Source organism: Mastigoproctus giganteus, chromosome 5, assembly GCF_048544385.1.
Source record: "Mastigoproctus giganteus isolate SK-2022 chromosome 5, ASM4854438v1, whole genome shotgun sequence".
NCBI classification, from domain to species: Eukaryota; Metazoa; Arthropoda; class Arachnida; order Uropygi; family Thelyphonidae; genus Mastigoproctus; species Mastigoproctus giganteus.
The window spans coordinates 61,359,042-61,379,767 of NC_143579.1; the positions used below are offsets into that span (position 1 = coordinate 61,359,042).

Below are 20,726 nucleotides of genomic sequence, written 5' to 3' on the forward strand. Positions count from 1 at the left end.
TACGATCAAAACAAAATAGTTGTGCACAGTGCATTACATTTCAGATGTGTTTGATTTTTTTTCTTAAATTGAATGATGATTTTTTCATTTCCTGTGATTAACAGAAATGAAAAGTAAATATACTAGGTGTTTCAATCAAGTTCCTGGACTGGTGCTGTTGTGTTCATGATCGATGAGTTTGAAAGGAAACGATGGTGGTATGTTGTAGTTCAAACTTCCTCCAACAGATAGTGGTAGAGATTGTGCAGCAGGCTGAGAGGTTGCAAGTAACAATTAGTTTTGTTAGTAGTGATAACATTCCATGTCACAATTTTGCAATGGAGCAAAGAACAAATATCAAATTTTGCTTTAAAATGGGAAAATCTGCAAAATTCATATGAAATGTTAAAAACAGTTTATGGTGACAAAACATTAAGTTTTGTTATTGCACCAGTCCAGGAACTTCACTGACAGAACTCATAGTTACCTCCTTATCAATTAATTACTGAGATAACTTTATAGAACATTTAAGACTATATTTATGTCCTCTAAAATTATTCATTTAATTTAATTATAACTGTATAATATTTATTACTCTACTCCTGTATTACTCTTATTTTTAAGTTTCTTTTCTCTCTATACAGGAACTCCCCAACTTACGTAATACTTGACTTACACAAATTCGACTTTACGTAAGTTTTTGCCAGCAAGTGCAAACTGAAAAAAAACATGGAAATGTATTTTGCATCCATAGGGATAAATGGAGGTATTGTGAAAATATCATAATGTGAACCCAATAACACTTTTTTTTTTTTTTTTTTGTAATTCATTCCATATCCTTAGAAGTTGAAAATTTTGCTATATTACTAAGCTATTTATCTCTCTAAAAGGTCATATTTATAATGGAAATTGCACTACTCTTTCATCATTAACATATGTTCCCATTATAAGAATCAATTTTGAATGCCTTTGTGATATTTTTCTAAAGTACGTTTCTGGAGGTCACGAGCATAAAACAATAAAAATAATTTGCACTTTCCGGTTTATTGGGTTTATAATTAGATTCACTAACAGAAAAGTGCATCTAATTATAAACGGGTAGTAAACTCGATCTTATTGCATTTGCGATAATCATGATAACTGCAATTGTGGGTTTTTACGCTATTATGGTGAAACGTGTTCCCCTTCACTGAAATCATCAATCAGATAAAAAACAAATTTTCAGAAACTTCTCTTCATTCCTATTTACGTATTACAATGATGAAGGGAAAGTGACCAATGAAAAGTGCAAAAGTGCAAGTGGTGGTAGTGCCAGGAAATGAAACAAAATTTAATTTAGAAATGAAGATGAAAATGATTAAGAAGTAGGAAGCAGGACAAAGTTTGTCATCTATTTTTTTTTTGCAAGGGAATTAGGTCTCACTGCTTCAACAGTGAATATTATTTTAAAGGACAGTGCACGATAAAAGAACATGTCAAACGATCAACGTACTTAAGACCAACAGTGATCACAAAACAGCATTCAAGGTGCTATATCAAAGATGGAACAGCTGTTAATAATATGGATGGAAAATCATATTCAGAAGCGAGTGCTCCATTGCAAAATTGTGACATGGAACGTTGACACTACTAACAAAACTAATTGTTACTTGCAACCTCTCAGCCTGCTGGACAATCTCTGTACCATTATCTGTTGGAGAAAGTTTGAACTACAACATACCACCATTGTTTCCTTTCAAACTCATCGAGTGCCCCTGAGTCTAATGACCATTCAAGCAAAAGCAACAAGTATTCATGAAGATATTAAAGATAAGTACAGCGAACCCCAAGCCAAGTTCGTGACAAGCAACGGGTGGTTTAATAGGTTCAAGCATCGTGCTGGTTTCCACAATGTTAAAGTATGCTGTGAAGTCGCCAGTGCCGATTCTGGGTTGCAGAGAAATTTTGTGATGTGTTGGAAAAAATTATTGATGAAGGCGGCTATTCAACGCAGCAAATTTTTAACGTTGACGAGACTGCCCTGTATTGGAAAAAAATGCCGGATTGAACATACATTGCCGAAGAGGTAAAGACAATGCCATGTTTCAAGGCTTCAAAAGATAGGGCCACACTCTTGCTTGGGGCTAATACAGCAGGAGATTACAGATTAAAACCACTGCTTCTGTGCCATTCTGGAAATCCTCGTGCATTTAAGCACATCAATAAAGACGCCCTACCTGTACATTTCTGATTGAACCAGAGAACATGGATAACATATCTCTCTTTGAGGACTAGTTTAAATGCTGCTTCACTCTCGAAGTTGAAAAATATTGCAAAGACAACGACATTCCTTTCAAGATTTTGCTTCTATTAGATAATGCTCCTGGACATCCTACGCATCTAGACAATTTCAATTTGAACGTGAGAGTCATATTTCTACTGCCAAAAATGACTTCACTCATCCAACCTACGGATCAGGGTGTTATTTTGAATTTAAAAGCATACTCTTTACGCACATTTGCTCAGGCATCGTCTGCAGTAGACAATGAGAAAAATTTTAGGTTAAGAGACATTTGGAAATCTCAAAAAGAAAAAAAAAAAAAAATCCAGAATGCAAGAGTTGCTTGTGAAATAGAATGACATAAAACAGTGGTAATATAGAACATAATACCAACTAATACTTCATCACTAAGCTGTGAAGTGCTCACTCTCTCTCTCTCTCTCTCTCTCTCTCTCTCTCTCTCTCTCTCTCTCTCTCTCTCTCTCTGCACACATTTTAGATTCTCAGTTTTGTAATTATTATCTCTCATATTATTTCTCTGACTGGGGGGTTCCACCTCATGACGGGTATTGCTACCAAGTATACAGGGTGGTTGTTGTTATGTCTGGTGTTAATATTGGTCGAGGAACTCTCTGACTATCCTACAGGTGTTCAGGATTGCAACTTTCTGGAGTTCCTTGTAGGTGTTTGCTGGGAGATCTATTGCTGCTAGGCTGTTATGTAGGGTCTTTGGCACCATACCTGTGGTTGACATGATGATCGTTACTTGTTGCATATGCCACATCTCTTTGATCTCTGTCTTAGGTTCGTGTACTTCCTGATTTTTTCCCCATGGGTTTTCTGCAAGTTGCCAATGTTGGGTACCGCTATGTCAGTCAGATAGGTAGGTAGCCTTTTCCTTCTTGTCCATAAGGTTATGTCCGGTCTGTTCTGCAGGATTGTCCTATCCATTATTATGGTTCGGTCCCAGTACAGCTTGTGGGTTGGGATCTCTAGTACTGCCTGGGGTTCGTATTTGTAGTACAATACACTTTCTTCGATCAACTGGTATTTCCTTGCTAGCTTCTGATATATTATCCTGGCTACCTGGTCATGTCTATGTGTGTACTCAGTCTGGGTGATCACCTTGCATACCGCGGTGATGTGTTGGATCGTTTCTGAGGCCAGGTGGCATCATCAACATGTGTCATCGAACACTCCAGGCTCCTTGGTGATGTATTTTTTACAGTTCCTGTTGATTACCTGGTCTTGGATGACGAGCATGAATCTTTTAGTCTCGGGGAAGAGCATCCCGCTTGTGAGCCATGCATTGGAAGCAATTTTATCTATATGATCTTGATGGAGATCATTGTAGTGTCTGCCATGGAGTGTCTTCTCTGCCCATCTTTCTAGCTTCATTTGTACCTCCTGGTTGGGGGGACTCCTTGCTTAGGTTGAGTGGGGTATACCGCTTGTCTATCTTCCTTATGGCCTGGTGGAGTGCTACTGTGTTTTCTGGAAGTAATCCTTCAGGTTAACTATCACTATCTTCTGTTGCCCAATGAGGTCTATCAGGCCCCTTCTTCCTCCTTCCCAGGCAATTGTCAGTCTATCCATGGAAGATTTCGGGTGGTGTTGGCGGCTCTCTTAGTCATCATTATCCTTGTCTTTCTCATGATATCCTCCAGCTCAGTGTTAGTCCAATCTATGACCCCGAAGGAGTATGATAGCACTGGGACTACATAGGTGTTTATGGCTTTAACTGTGTTCCCTCCGTTCAGCTTTGCTTTCAGCAGGCTTCTGAGTCTCTGATGGTACTTTTCGGTCAGGCAGGCCTTAACCTTAACTTCCTTGCGCTGTAACTGCTGAGCCTGCATCATCCCCAAGTATTTGTAGGCCTCTCCCTCTGCCATGGCTTCAATCTCTTTACCAGTCTGCAGCTAGTAGTTTCGGTTGACTAATTTTCTCTGGTGGAATACGTGGGTCTTGCATTTGCCTAGACCAAATTCCATCCTAATATCATTGCTGAATTCTTCGGGATCTGGAGTAATTGCTGGAGGTGCTTCTCGGTTCCCGCGTAGAGCTTGATGTCATCCATGTACATCAGGTGGGTGAGGGTGTACAGGTTCTTCCTTCCTTCTTTGAGGTTATATCCATACTTGCTACTATTGAGCATAGCATAGTAGATAGTGGGTTAAGTGCTAGACAGAACCACAATGGGCTCAGGGCATCTCCCTGAAAGATTCCTCTCCTGATGGGAATTGGCCTGGTTGTGATGTTTTCGACCTTAATGATGGACTCCATTTCTCCTAGGAAGTTTGTCACTATCGGATTGACTTTGTAGATGTTCAGTGCCTCTATTAGCCGGCTATGAAGCACGGAGTCAAGAGGCCTTGGGGTAATCGATGTAAGCTGTGTACATGTTGTGGCGCTTCTTGTAGGCTTGCACCATGACCACGGCAATAATAATAATTATAATAATTATTATTATTATTAGCCATATGGTGCAAGGAAGCCTGATGCTTATGCTGCACAAGACAAAAAAAAAATTCTGAATTACCCCAAAAGAGAGAAGTAGAAGGGAATCAACCAAGAAAAAGAAGAATAATGATATTCAGCTCAGGACCCTGGGTGTGCCAAGCCCATACTCACCAAGCCCCTAATGCCTTTAAACAGCATTAAAAAAACTAAGCAAAGTAGTAAAGAGTGAAGCTGATAGCAGGCCATGAAGGCCAAGGTTAGGCTGCATCTTGAGTAACGTATACAAGTCTAGAGGCTTCACTTTAGGAAGGATGTAGCTCTGCTGGAATGGATGAAGATAAGAGCAACCAGATTAGTGAATGGAACAAAAGGGTGCTCTTACCCAGAAAGAGCTTCAGTTCTTCAAATTGCAGGGTCTGGAAACCTGGCACCTACAGGGAGAGCTGATTGAGGTGTTTAAAGGTTTGAAATGTTTGTTTGTTTGTTATTTCGGAGCATTAGCAACTAAGGCCATATTGCTCCGGGGATATGCGGTGGTCATTCCTTACCGCATCCTCCGTATTTGGTGGTCACGGGCTCGAACCCCGGTCTAATCAAGAAGCGTGTGCTACACACTGCTGCTCCTGCCCACCTGGCTACAGAGGTGCCCGTTTAAAGGCTTGACTGGATTGAGTAAGCTGAATGTTAATGGTATTCTACCACTTGCCAAAGCTACACACATGAGGGGGCATAAATTCAAGTTGAGGAAGAATGATTGCAGGAAAGATGTGCAGAAGTTTGCTTTCAGCCAGCAGGTGGCTGATTGTTAGAATAGGCTTCCATCTGTTGTTTTGGAAGTGAATGGGTTGAATAAATTCAATGAGGAACTAGACAAGTTCTTGGAGGGTACAGATGGGTGAACTTTTTTTTTGGCTGATGCTACATAAGCTTGCTTTCTTGCATCATTTTTCATTACTACTAGTACTACTACAGGCCTAAAATAAAATGTAAAAAAAAATCACCAGACGGCAGATGCTGGGAGCATCAGTGCATATGCAGAGTGTCAGCCTGTCCAGTGAATGCAAAGCACACACTGCACCTAAAGACAGGTGGCATAATCTCTATTTCCACACAAATGACCAAACGTTATGGGCTATGCTTTGATTTCTGACATGGGATTGTTTCAACTATCTTTGATATATATATATATATATATATAACTATACAAATATATTAGAATGAGAGTTAAAAATTAATAAAATAATGCCAGCAGTATGGCAAGACAAGACAAGAGCGAAAATGGTCAAAATTAAACTTAAGAATCAAACCAAACAGGGAGGGAAGAGAGGGGTAACAAGAGTAATAATATTGCAGTAGAAAATCTCTAAGATAATTTAGAACATCTAATTATAAGAATAATAAATAATAATTCATTAAATTTTGGAAGTCAATTAAAATAGAAATTTAATGGTGCCCCCTCTGACGGGCACCAGGTCCAAATTTAGATGTTCTAAATTATCTTAGAGATTTTCTGCTGCAATATTATTACTCTTGTTACCCCTGTCTTCCATCCCTGTTTGGTTTGATTCTTAAGTTTAATTTCGACCATTTTCGCTCATCTTGCCATACTGCTGGCATTATTTTATTATTTTTAACTCTCATTCTAATTTATTTGTATGGTTATATTTCAAGCATCATGTAGAGGAATACGCTTTTTGCTGCCTCTGATGTTTGCTGTACCTTTTTATTTTATTATGAAAGATTCAGTTTCCAACTATTTTAAACGTTATTCAAATATAGTATAAGTATATTACATGACAGTAGTGGGCGAATTGCTAACACTGCGCCTGTGCTGCCATCCATAGTTAATTTTTCGTCTATATAAACTGGTTAAGATTACTTTTGTCAGTAGTGTGGCTTTGCACTGGAGTGCTCGTAACTGTTCTATTTTTAATTTTCGCTGCATCAGGACCACCACTATTCAAGTCCTCTGCATTGCCAGTTCGATCTGGGGATCGGGTGGTGGACTGATCTTTCGATTGACTCGCCTTTGCGGAGACTTGTCTAGCGATCAAAATGCAGCGATTCCCTGACCATTATTGGCCTTGTGGTCTTCTGTTGAGATGGGATGTAATGGTCAGTCTATTTTTGGTTTATTTTTGTCTTATTTTACCATAGTGATCTAGATCTCTGTTGGTGATATTTCACATAAATTTGGACCTGGTGCCCATCAGAGGGGGCGCCGTTAAATTTCTATTTTAATTGGCTTTCAAAATTTAATGAATTATTATTTATTATTCTTATAATTAGATTTTTTTTTTTTTTTTTTTTTTTGATTTGGTAGTTGTTGGCGCATCGGCTTCTATGGCCATATTGCACCTCCCAAGGTTTTTGCAGTACTTTGATCCAAGCCCGAGGCGGGAATCGAACCCGCGACCTTTGGGTTGCCGGGCAGGTACTTTACCCACTCGGCTAGCCCGGTCGGCTCTTATAATTAGATGCTCTAAATTATCTTAGAGATTTTCTGCTGCAATATTATTACTCTTGTTACCTCTCTCTTCCCTCCCTGTTTGGTTTGATTCTTAAGTTTAATTTTGACCATTTTCGCTCTTGTCTTGCCATACTGCTGGCATTTTTATTATTTTTAACTCTCATTCTAATTTATTTGTATGGTTATATTTCAAGCATCATGTAGAGGAATATGCTTTTTGCTGCCTCTGATGTTTGCTGTACCTATTTATTTTATTTTTATCAAGAAAGATTCAGTTTCCAACTATTTTAAACGTTATTCAAATATATGTATAAGTTATTGTTATTTGGTTTTTAGGAGCATTAGCAACTAAGGCTATATATATTGCTCCGGGAATATGCGGTGGTCATTCCCTGACCTTTCCGCATCCTCCGTATTTGGTGGTGATGGGCTCAAACCCCGGTCTAATCAAGAAGCGTATGTAACACTGCTGTTCCTTCCCACCTGGCTACAGAGGCGCCTATGTACAAGTGTATATATATATACGAGGGCTGTTCAATAAAGAATGATCATAATTTTTCATGATAAACTGTACTGCTTGCTATTTCTATCTGAGCTGCAGAATTTAAGACCAAACCAAGTTGCATTACATAGCAACTGCACAGCTGACTTGTGCACACAGTTGTGACCTTGGCAGTTGGTCAAGTTTATGCCTGTTCAGTTTTACCAACATAATAATGGACATGACATGCGAGGAAAAGTATGCTGCTCTCAAACTTTGTTTCCATCTCGAGAAAATATCAGCAAAAGTGTATGAAATGTTAAAAGAGGCTTATGGTGAATCTATGCTTCCATATAGCACAGCTTGCAAGTGGCTCAGAATGTTTAAAAATGGAAGTGATTCAAACATAAAAATCAGCAGTCCTAGAGCTTCAACCAGTGATGTTACCACAGAAACAATAAGCACTGCTTGACTTCATGACTATTTGCACACGATATGTGTTTGTGCATACTGGGTTCCAAGATTACTCACACCTAAGCAACAACAAGTTTGCATGGAGGTTTATTGGGAGCTGCAACAGATGGTTACTGAAGATGGTAAGGTTCTGCACAAGGTGATAACTGTGGATGGGATATGGCTTCTCATTACCACTCAGAGAGCAAGCACCAAAGCTCTCTTTGGAAGTCTACATAATTGTCAACACCAAAAAAGTAAAAGCTTCTGCAGGAAAGGTTACAGTCCTCTCTTTATTTGACATTCAAGGAATGGTTTACCAGCATGTTGCACCACATCATATGACTGTTATGGGACCTTACTACATAACTGTACTGCAAACTTTGCAGAATCATACTCATTGCAGATGACTACAACTGGGTGGATGCTGCATTACGACAATGCAAGAACTCAACATTGCTCATGCCGTCATTGAGTACTTAACCAGCATTAAAGTCAAATGTGTTCCTTATCCGGCCTATAAGCCCTGACCTTGCATCCTGCAATTTTTCCCCCAAAGTTAAAGAAGGAGCTGCAAGGAAAATGTTTCGAGTCATCAGAAGTTGTAAAGACATCAGAGTCAATTCTCAAACACATGTTAAAATGGCTTCTACCATGTTTTTGAAGAATGGCAAAAACGTTGGACTAAGTGCATTCCATCAAATAGGAACTAACTTGAAAAGGATCATCAAATTATGGATGATTAATAAAGGTATGTTGTGAATGAAAAAAAAAAATTTGATCATTCTTTATTGAACAGCCCTCATAGAAGCAACAATAAATTTGTCAAAGTTTGAATAACTTTTATTCTTAGAAACTTTAAAAAAAAAAAAAAATTGCAACATACAACAATGCACAAAGTTTTATCCAACGTTACCACTTATGATCATTTATGAATGATTTAAAGAAAAGGAATTCCTGCAGTGGATCAAATTAAGGACTTTGCCACCACCCTCTTTAGGTACATTAGCATTATGCATAAAGCATGTATTTGTCTTCACTGTCTGTCTATCCATCCACCCATATGTAACAACCTGACTTCCATCGGATGGAGTTTTACAGAATTTTATATTTGGCTCTTTTTAAAGTTTTGTCAAGTCATCCCAAATATCATTAAAATGAAACCAATAAAAATCCAACAATAGTATTTCTTCTATTCACAGATATCCCACTGACTAACCATATAGCAGATATTGTGTAGCTTAAGCACTGGATATTATGTTTGTTGCTGATTCAAGGAATGAAAGAACAATACGGAGGACGTGCAGATGCAAAATGTTCTCAGTTGGTCAATAAAAGTTGTAGATTTTTGCTTTTTCTTGTTATCAGTTACTAAATACATAAATTGTGAATTATTACCATTTGCTTATTATATTAATCACAGCAGAAATGTTAAATACATGTTATATTTCGACTGTTATTAAAATCCAGAAAGAAATAAGTAAATTGTATTATGACAGTGTTGACACTATCAACAATTGTTTCATTTAGTAAATCAGTGTCTTAAATACATGTTTCATTTCATGCACTGTTGATTATAAACTATTACAAAATTTGGAGTGAATATTATGTTGGAAGGTATGTTCGGTGAAGTGAAAACAATTGCTTTTATATATATTTAGTTAAGCAATTAGTAATTAAATGGTATTATAATATTTGATAATTTACTTTTCATTTCCATCAATCATAGAAAAAAAATCACTTAAGCTGCACTATCTACACCACAGGACAATACACCACTGAACAGGATACGGTTTCCTAATAGAGGCTGACAGTTTGGGGAAATTCAAAGGTCAGCTGGATAGCTGGGAACCTATAGGAGGAGGGAAATGCATATGTTGTCCATTTCCTTCCAATTTACTTAACAAATGGTCTAACAAAAATTGAGACCATCTCTTATCAGTTATCAGCCTACTTCTCTACTAGCATCATAAATGATGATCACAGCTTTCTCAGGGGAAAATCATTAACATGCCTATATTGACTATCTCTATACTATATTAAACCTCTGTAAATGGGTGCACATTTATATATTTAGACAAAAAAAAAATAAAAAGTTTATCACAGTTAAATGGATCTCCAATTGATAAATCTGAATTAATATGGTATTATTGGGAAATATAGCATCATGGACTGAAAGCTTTCTTAATAATAAAACCTCAATAATTAAATTCAAACACAGTTTCTCATCAGCTTTTAAGTGTGGAAGAAGTTTCCACAAAAGGTGCTTGCAAGGACCTTATTATTTACAATCTTTATAAACAATATTTCCACAGTAAAATAAGACTTAACTTACACAGCTGACTTAAAAATATGAGGGGTGATCATTTAATTCATGGACTGGTGCAAGATTTTATGTTTACTGCACGAACTTTCCATAACTGCTGCTAGAGGTGCTCTCCCTGATCGTTACTGAGCAGACTCTGTGTGCACAATACTTATCGAGCTAGTGTTGAATGAAGAGTTTTTTTTAGCCACGTGTCACCGATGATCATTTTGAAGAAAACATCATGTCAGACATACAGATTGAACAGTGATATGCGATTCATTATAGTGTCAGACGGGGCTTAAGTGCATCGGAAACAGCTAAAGAAGCATATATAGTAATGAGTAATGAATGAAGCAATAGTAATGGGTGCCTTGGTAGGATGGCCATATTTAAATGGCACAAGTGATTCAGTGAAGGTCCGTGAGTCTGTTGCAGATGACCCAAGACCTGGTCACCCTTCTTCCTCAACAACTATCCAGCAAATCGCAAAAGCCCAGGAAATCTTGGATGAAGAGAGGCAAATTACACTTCGTGAATTAGCTGTTGGAATGTCCATTCCATATAGTAGTGCTCGGGATATTTTGAAAGCTCACCTGAAAATGTCACAAATCTGTGCCCACTGGATTCCACATAATTTGACTCAAGAACAAAAACAGCAAAGAGTAGACTTGTGCAAAGAAGTGATTGATCATTTTGAAATAATACAGGGTCAAACTTCTTAAATCAAATAGTAACCTGTGATGAAACTTGGATTTTTCAGTATGATCCAGAGACAAAACAACAGTCGAGTGAGCGGAAGCATTCTGATTCACCAAGCCCTAAGAAATTTCTAGCTTCATATTCAGCTGACAAAGAAATGGTTCTTGTGTTTTTTGACATAAAAGGCATTCTTGTTACACATTTTGTGCCTCATGGAACAAGAATAAGGAAGTAAACACTGAGGTTCTCAGAGTCAAACTTCACCACATCATTCACAAGAAACGTCAAGAACTTTCTGATGTTGAGGTGGTTTCTCCATCACGACACTGCCAGGCCCCATTCAGGTAATGTTGTGCAGGCAGTGATCACTGCTATAGGTGATGAGGTTCTGCCACATTCCCCCATAATCATTGGACTTAGCCCCATGTGATTTCTTCCTGTTCCACATCCGAAGAAAGCTCTGAAAGGCAAGCGTTCTGCATCTGACACAACAATACTCGCAGAGCCACAACGGAAGCAAGAAGTATAGGTATGATGGTGGTGAAAGTGTGTAAGTTTAAGGGAGAGTATTTCGAGAAGCAGAAATCCACAGAAGATTCAGATGATGAAAATTAAGCTGGGATCTTGCACCAGTCCATGAATTAAATAATCATCCCTCTTACATCTCAATCACTTCCTTTCTTGATTGTCAAGACTAGACAATACATTATTAACAACAATTATAGTTAATGAGAAATGATTTTATCCTTGAATTCCAACAAGCATAAAATAATTTAATTCTTTAAGTATAAAAAGTAAAAAAATACTTAGCTATAATTACAAATTGGAATCTAGAATAATCACATATTAAGACAACAAATAAACAAGGAAGTGAGAGCTTGGATTTCTTAACAAGTTTGTTTGCTTGTTTGTTTCAGTCCCCAAAATAAATGGTTAAAAAAGTTTGTTTTGTAGTATTGTATTCAAAATTGGAATCCTTATAATAAAGAATGCTTATACTGTTATAAAAAATATCTGAATTTTAACATTAAATTGATATCTTTGTTACAAAAAATATTTAGACTTCAATTTAATAAGCTATGAGGACAGGTTTGGTTTATGTAGACTAGAAGGAAAAAATCAATCTTAAGACATTTTATGAAATCGTTTACTCAAAAATAGCTAGTTCTATATTGTTGAATTTTATTATATTCAACTGCCAACCTTAATCTTTCTGGATGAATAATTTTCCAAATGCGCAGATTTCGTGTCAGTTCCTATCCGTTTTTCAACCAAACAACAACATTATTGAACAATCTGGACCTAAACCTTTTCTGTGATCTATAATTCTCTTAGTGATGAAATAAATAAAATTCACAACTCTTCACCTCAAACACAATATATAGTTTAAGAATCAGAATTAAAAATTTTGTTAATGAAAACTATAATGATCATCTGCAATTAAGTCATATTTAATGATGAAAGTATAGCTTAAATAAAGTATGATGAATTGGCATTAATCAATATTAATATCAATTAACATTGAACTGCTAAAATAATTTTGAAATCAACACATCTTGAAAAATCTCCTGGTATTGCATTCAATATTTATTTTTATTAAACATTTTAACAGTTAAGTATTTTACAGGTGCTCATAAAGTAACTTAACATAAAAAAATTTAATTATTTTAATGGAAATATATTAATATACGTACAAGAAAACAAAAAAAAATTATAAAAACAGAGCATTAGCTTTTTTATAACTTTGAAGGTCTAATTTCATATACCACATGACAGCACATGTCAAATAAAACTTCTTTATAATTGTTTTGTCTTGTCTAATCACTAGAGACCACTTCCTATCTAAAGAGGGATTAACAGTCCCAAAAGGGGGTCTCTGTCATAGCAATGTCTCATCTTTTAAATAATAGGTTATTTAACAAAAAAAAAGTTTGTAGATTAACCCATTTGGTGACAAACCAGAGCACCTCACTGTGAAGGCAAAGCCTGTTCTGCTATGAGAATGAGAGAGACAAGACTGTCTTCTTACATGCTCCATATAATAATAACTAAGTTTTATAGCAGGGCTTCAAAGGAAAATATGCAAATAAAGAACACATTAATCAAGATTATGCAAATTAACTTGTAATACATTATTTAAAAACACTTCATAAAAGGTAAGCATTGCATGCTATGATTCACATATAAGGAATGAAAGATAAAGTAGTAGAATTAATAGCAAAGTGATGCTATTTTTGGAACAATGCATTTCTCTTGTCAGTCATTATTATTACTAAGACTGTAAATAATGCTACCTTCAACGTCTATAGAAGAGAACAAAGAATGAAAAAAAGTTAAAAAAAGTTCTTGCTTAATTCAATCTCTGAAAGCACTGATATCAGTTAGAAGAGACTGGATACATTACTGATAAAAAAAAATGAAAGAATTATCCATTGATACAAGCAGAAACCATTGTTACGATTAGCCAAACTGTAAACATATTATCCTCGGCTTCACTTGTAGGAGAATGCAGCACAAGAGAGATATCCAGACATTTAAAAATGCAAAAAAAGTAATTTGTTGTAAAAGCAATGACCACAATCTTATCAAAGCAGTTTAAGAGTTGCTGTCTTCTGACCCAGACATTTACCTAGATTTAGCATACTTTATCACCAAACTTGAATATGACCAACAATAACTTTAATGCATTTTATGGTCTGACAAAGCCCACAGTTATCTTCAAGGAGCTAGACATACATATAGACTTGATACACTGCATCAAGTCTATATGTGCAAATGTATCCCCAATTCATCAAAGGGGATCAAAGAATGACACGAGTAATTATAGAACTGTTAGTTTAACTTCTGTTCTGGAGAAAATAATGGAGTCACTGGTTAAAGAAGCATTGCAGGATCATCTAGACAAGACTCTAGTAATAATTCAGACTCAGCATTGGTTTGTTAAAGGAAAGTCTTGCCTGACAAATTTGATTGGATAACATGATATGGTTACAAAGGAACTGGATGCAAAAAATAATTTTGATATTATATACTTGAATTTCAGGAAAGCTTTTGATACTGTTGTGCATGGAAGACTACTGTACAAATTGGAGTAGTATGGTATTAAGGGCAAGTTGCTACAATAGATAAAAGGGTGGTTGAGTGGGCAAAGACAGACAGTGGTAATCAATGGACACTGCTTTTCGTGGACTAATGTTATTAGTGGAGTCCGGTGGGGTAGGGTTTGGTATTGGGCACACTGCTGTTTTGTATGTTTATCAATGATATTGATGAAGGTATATCAGGCTTAAGGTCCAAGTTTGCAGATGATACAAAGATTGGCAGGGTTGTTAAATGACAGTATTGGCGGTGTGCTACTGCAACAGGATCTAGAAAAGTTGGGCAGATAGGGTGAGAAGTGGCAACTGAAGTTTAACATTGACAAATGAAAAGTACTGCATATGGGTAGCAGTAACCTCAGAGAAATGTACCTACTGTGTGGTACTACACTTAGGGTGGTAGAAAATGAAAAAGACCTGGGAGTAATTGTACAGTCAGATATGAAGTTTTCTGAGCAATGCAGACAGGCTGCCAGGGCGGGTCTTGGGGTTTTGTCAATGATATATAGGAATTTTGCTAGTAGGAAAAAGGAGGTGATTGTACCTCTGTATAAGGCAATGGCCAGGCCACACCTTGAGTACAGGTCTGGACGCCTCATTTTAGGAAGATTGTAAAGTTGCTTGAGGGAGTACAGAGAAGGGCAACAAGCTTGGTGAGGGGAACGAAGGGGTCCACTTACCAAGAAAGGCTTACGTTCTGCAAATTGCAATGTCTGGAGACTAGGCACCTGTGAGGTGATCTGATTGAGGTGTATAAGGCCTTGTATGGGTTAAGCAGGTTGAAATCTGATGGGATTCTTGCTCAGATTACAAACCTGAGAGGACATAAATTCAAACTGAGGAAAGACAGTTGTAGAATAGATGTATGGAAATTTGCCTTTAGCCAGCAGGTAGTTGATTGCTGGACCAAACTTTCATCTGTCTCGTTTTGGGAGTTGATAGCTTAAATAATTTCAAGAATAAACTGGACAAACTTTTAGAGGGAATGGATGTGTGAAATGTTTTTTTTTTTTTTTTTGGCTGATGTTACATGAGCTTGCTTTCTTGCATCACATGCCTCTACTACTACTATACATAGTAAGTCAACTGAAGTTAATCACTTGGCAAATTTTTATTGAGTCTTAAGATGCTGTTACTATGCATAACCATGTTATGTGGGCTGAAGAAAACCCACATGCAATAACTGACAAACATAATGAGACACTATATTGTTAACTTAACATTACACAATAAGAAGCCAACAGTATGGTGTGGTTTTACATCCACTTTCATGATTGGAGTGTTTTTTTTGAAGAAATTTCTAATGTACAGAGATATGTTGGAAAACATTGTCATTCTGAAATTTAAAAGCATGTTGGAGCAAAATCTTTCAACAGAATCAGACCCCCCATGTATAATCCAGAGAGTTACTGCATTATTAAATGCCATATTTTGGTAGAAGAAACATCGGCAGAGCTTTTGATACAAAGTAGTCACCTTATAGACTGGATTCGAACCCTGCTGATTATTAGTTGGAATCTAAAAGATTGCATCTACAGATATGACTCAAAAAATGCTGCCTACCTAAAGAGAGTGAGCTAAACAGAGATGTGTCCTAAGATCATCTTTCCTCCAATGACCATAATTCCATTATTCAAACTGGAGCTATTATTGTATATCACAAGGACCACATTTTGAGAAATAATTGTAGCCATGTAAACAGTCCTTGCAATATAATTGGTTATTATGTCTCAAATCAGTGTGTTATATCAAAACAATTACACATTTTTTACATTAAGTTACTTTATTATCATCCTACATATATATCTATAAAAATTGAACATTTACTCCTGAATCAGAACCTACCTCAAATCATTTTTATCACCACCTTGCTCCTCTAATACACTCATGCCAATTTCTATAAGTCTTTCAACTACCATAAAGAAAACAGTCTTTTTAATTCATAAACTTACATAGGTCTATTTGAAGTATATTTCCAATTTTCAATTCCATTATTTCAATTTTTGCATAAATCTTTAAAAAATACATAATTTAGATAGTATTAGTAACTTTCAATTAAATCAGTTTTCAGTGATAAGGGTTTATTTCTTATAAAGACCCTTATGAAATACTATATTCATAAAATTCAGAATATTTTCTGCATATTTTGCTTTACAGAATCATAATAAACTAATTACATAATTATGTTATCTGTAAATTATTTACATGTAAGGCAGTTAATACCATTGGCAGCTTTAAGACCTTGTATCTGGGTAAAAATGTAAACGATACAAAAAAGGTGATAACTAATTTATATTAACAGAATTCCATTTATTAACAATTGTTAATAAATACTTAAAACAGTAAGGAAACCTAAAGTGGAGAACCCTAAAGTTCTCCACTATTAAACATTAACCCAAGAAGAGCAGTACCCATCCATACCACCTTCTTTCACTCGACCACCCCATTATCCATAGCAGTAACTTTTCATAAATGGCAATACTTCTCCAATTTGTACAGCATTCTTTCATGTGGGACAGTGTCAAAAGCTTTAATGCAATCTGAGTTAAGTATATGTTGTCAAAATTATTATTTTAATCCGGTTCCTTTATTACTGGGTCACGGTAACTAATCGTATTGGTCACACAAGATCATCCACTAAAAAATCCACACTAATTTCTACATAAATGCATTCCTGTTGAGATGATCCTTCATTACTTTAACCACTCATTCCATTACCTTCCCTGGAACAGAAGCCAAGTTTACACATCCATAATTTGGATGTGTAAACTTTACACATCCAAATTACCATAATTTACCCTTTGATCCCCTTCATGAAAAGGAGAGACATTTACACTTCTCCAATCTGTAGAGACCTCCTCTGAATCCAAGGATGCTCTTTTAATTATGGCCAAAAGTTTGTTTACTTCTTATGCTATTTATTTTAATATAATTAAAAGATTCCATCAGACCAGGTGCCTATTTACTTTTAACTTCAACAATTTCTCTTCCACTTTCTTCTCAGGTTTCACAAAATTATTTAGCTCTCATTTATAACTTGGTATACTTCTGTTGTTTCCATCTCTAAAAACTTCATGATGAATGTAGATGCAAAATATTTATTCAGTTTGTCAGCAGACTGAACAAGATCATCAACAGTTATGAAATTTCTATCTAATATGGGCAGGATGTGGTTCATCCCTTTCTCTCTAATTTTAGCATAAGCAAATTCAACTTCTACTCTTTTGCTACTTTTCTTTGCATTCTTAATGACACTTCGCATAACCTGCCTTAACTTGCCTAACACCCCTCCCGCTTTCGTGACTTGATTGCAGACTAGTTTGTACTTACTGTAGGTTTCTGTGTCCCCTGATAATTTATAAGAATCCCGTGTGTTTTTCTTCTTTGCCACTAGTCTCATCAGTTCATCTGCTAATCACTCAAGTAAACATTTAACAATATCAGTTGTTATTAAAAAAAAAAAAAAAAAAAACTTAGGAGCTTCTATGATACTTCCCTGAATGCTTCCTATTTAGAATTTTTAGTTGGTAATATCATAAGTTGGTTCCACTGAAAAGAATTTAAAAACTGTTTGAGACTACTATAGTCACCTTTATGAAAGCAAAAACCTTCCTTTTATTCTTGAGAGGAGTTATATTATTAGGTAAATCCCAACCCAATATATTATGACTACTGCCACCTGGCAGTTCTTTATCTAGAGGTTCTTAATGCATGGAGAATGAAGAGTCATTGATGTTAATCATAGCAAGATTATTGCTTTCTCTTGTTGCCTTTCTAACACGCTACTATTGAAGACAGTCAGTCATCCAGAAAAATAAATTTAGAAAATTTCTGCTACTGTGGGAGTGACTAACTCACAAGTTACAATCAATATCTGGAAAGTTAAAATCTCCAATTATAAGACATTCTGATTTTCTGGGCCACTATTTGTCTGTATAGTTGTTTGTTATGCTCATTACAATCATTTGGCCTATAACATACTCCTACTCTCACTTTTGTCTTTATGGTTTATGTCACACCATCCACATCAACTGCATGTCCTGCTTTAAATTCTGTGCTACTTAACAAAGAGCATAACTCCACCTCCCTTCTATCCTGTCTACCCTTTCTGTACACATCATACTTATCATATTCAAATTCTGCATTGTACATTTAAGTAGCATCATGCTTTCAATATCCCTACAATGTGCACATTTGAATACTTAACCAGTACTTCAAATTCATCAAATCTGAAGTACAACGACCTTAAGCATGCTTTGATAATTACTGAAACTATGCCCTACAGGCAGATCATGTCCCAGAGGTGAGGGCAATTCTTGAGCTGCTTCTGCAGCACACTAATAACTTTCATCTCTGCTTGTGGCTGCTGTTAATCTATTAGTCTGTGTATCCCCCACTCTAACAGTTCTCTGATCAAGGCATCAGCAAATATTCTTGCACTCCTTCCATTCAAGTGTATCCCATCCCTATAAAAACAGTCTCTCCTGTTAACAGGCACATTATACTTCTTTTAAAATTTCTGTTTATTTGGGGTGCAATGTTGAGAAAATTCACAGCAACAGCCTCGCAATTTCTGAAACTGATTTTAAAGGACAGTGTTCTCGATGGCAAACACTGGTTTGCATCTGCTCATCTGACTTTTTGGTGCATCTGCTGTAAGGCTAAAAATCAGTGATTCTTAGTCATTCCATTTCCGCCAAAGCTTCTGTATTAATATACCTTTCAATTAGCTCTGAAAGAGCTATTCAGTTAATGCTATACATGGCTGTGTCATTGTTTTTGATTTATATAATTCATTTTTATTCCTTTTAAATGGCAATTTATATCCATTACATAATATCTGACTTATTTTTCTCTGTGTTGCTTTTAGATATTTCATAGCTGGCAGATTAATTTTCAACCACCCGAAACTTAAACTGATATCTATTACTGACTAAGTCTGTAAAGACAGCAAAAAAATATAGTACTGTATTTAAAATAACTTCATGATGAATTTAAATATTACAAATGGATATTTATTCATACCTTAGGAGAATACAAAATACAGTGCAACCCTGATATAATGTAACTCTTCATACTGCATTTTCAGATATACCACAGGCGTGATCACGTTCCCCAAAATGAATTATGAAAAAAAAGTAGTATGTTCAAAGAACTAGCAATTTCATAATGGAAACTGAAAAAAGTGAATACTATATATAGGGTGTTTCAAAAGTGATGCTCAATAATTTACAGGTGAACTGAACAGAACACAATATGCAAAAAAAGCCTAGTAAACATGGGTCCTTAAGTGAATCATTTTCGAGATATTGCACATTTCTAGTGGGATCCACCACTGACTTGTTTGTTTAGGTTAGGTTATGCTCATTCTCTTCGTTTCCCCTCTCTCTCAGTGCTCTGAGACATAGCAGGCATACTAGTACTCGTCAAAGGATAGTCAACATGGAAAGAGGTTACAGCAACGAAAATATGCGGACATGCACTTCATGTATGGTAAAGCCAACAGCAGTACACTCGAGGCTGCACATTTGCATCAAGAAGCATTTCCCTGCTGAAGGCAGCCCCAAGAGGAACACATTCATCAGGGTACATCAATGCCTTAGAGCACATGGGCACTTCGCACATGGAGTACGAGCAGGTAGGCCCAGAAGCATAACACCTGATGTTGAGGAAAGGGTGTTAGAAAGAACATCCTGTAACATGTAACATCTGTAAAATCCTGTGGTGTTGAAACCAAAAATTAAAAATGTATTATCTTATGTTTAATAAAACCACCCTTAGCCAAGGATTCACAGCTTTTTGCTAAACCAGTGCTCCCATAGACAGTGGCAGATCTTAACAGAAAATGTGCATTATTTCTAAAACGGTTCATTTGCAGCCAACGTTCACTGGGACTTTTTTGCTTATTTCAGTTTGTACTTTTCACCTTTAAATTATTGACCATCATTTATGAACCACCCTGTATATCCATATCTACTGTATATTCTACTACTGCATTTCCAAGAGGGGAAATTAGCTAAAAATTGCCATATATTTGTTTCAATATATTCAGTAGCAGAGTAATTTTTTTATAAACAACAGGATTATTTAGGGACTAATTACTGTATACACCCAGTTTCTCCCCTCAGCTAGAGATGCAATAAAAAAGTATTCAGTGGAATGCTAATTATAAACAGCTACAGCCACCATTCTTCAAGTGCATTACATTAGTTACAAAGTAAATTTTTGTAAATCACAGCACATGACATCCTTTCTTCAACTAAAAGTTAAATGTAGGATAGCAAAAACCAATAAGGGCTAAACTAGACAAAAATATGTGAACTGACAAGTGATTTATGAAGAAATCATGTGACTTCACTTTGGCAGTATGATAAGCTGGACAGTTTGGTTTTTAGTTTTCTCAAAACAGTAAATTCTAGGGGATCAGAAATAAAATACATAGCAAAATTAGTAAATGAGTAAGACTGAAGCAATGGCCACCAAAATAAAAAAAAATATATATATACAGTTGAAGGAAA

At 36.1% G+C, this 20,726-nt stretch overlaps 1 protein-coding gene across 1 annotated transcript in view; it reads right to left on the reverse strand.

The window, feature by feature from the left end:
* Positions 1–20,726, reverse strand: part of LOC150085445 (adenosine 5'-monophosphoramidase HINT3-like) — a 103,513-nt gene that overhangs the window by 22,363 nt on the left and 60,424 nt on the right. Inside the window, exon 3 of the mRNA XM_090373253.1 lies at positions 16,054–16,120. Within this exon, the coding sequence (XP_090229379.1) occupies positions 16,054–16,097 (44 nt within the window). The 5' untranslated portion in view covers positions 16,098–16,120. The remainder of the gene's footprint in view (positions 1–16,053; positions 16,121–20,726) is intronic.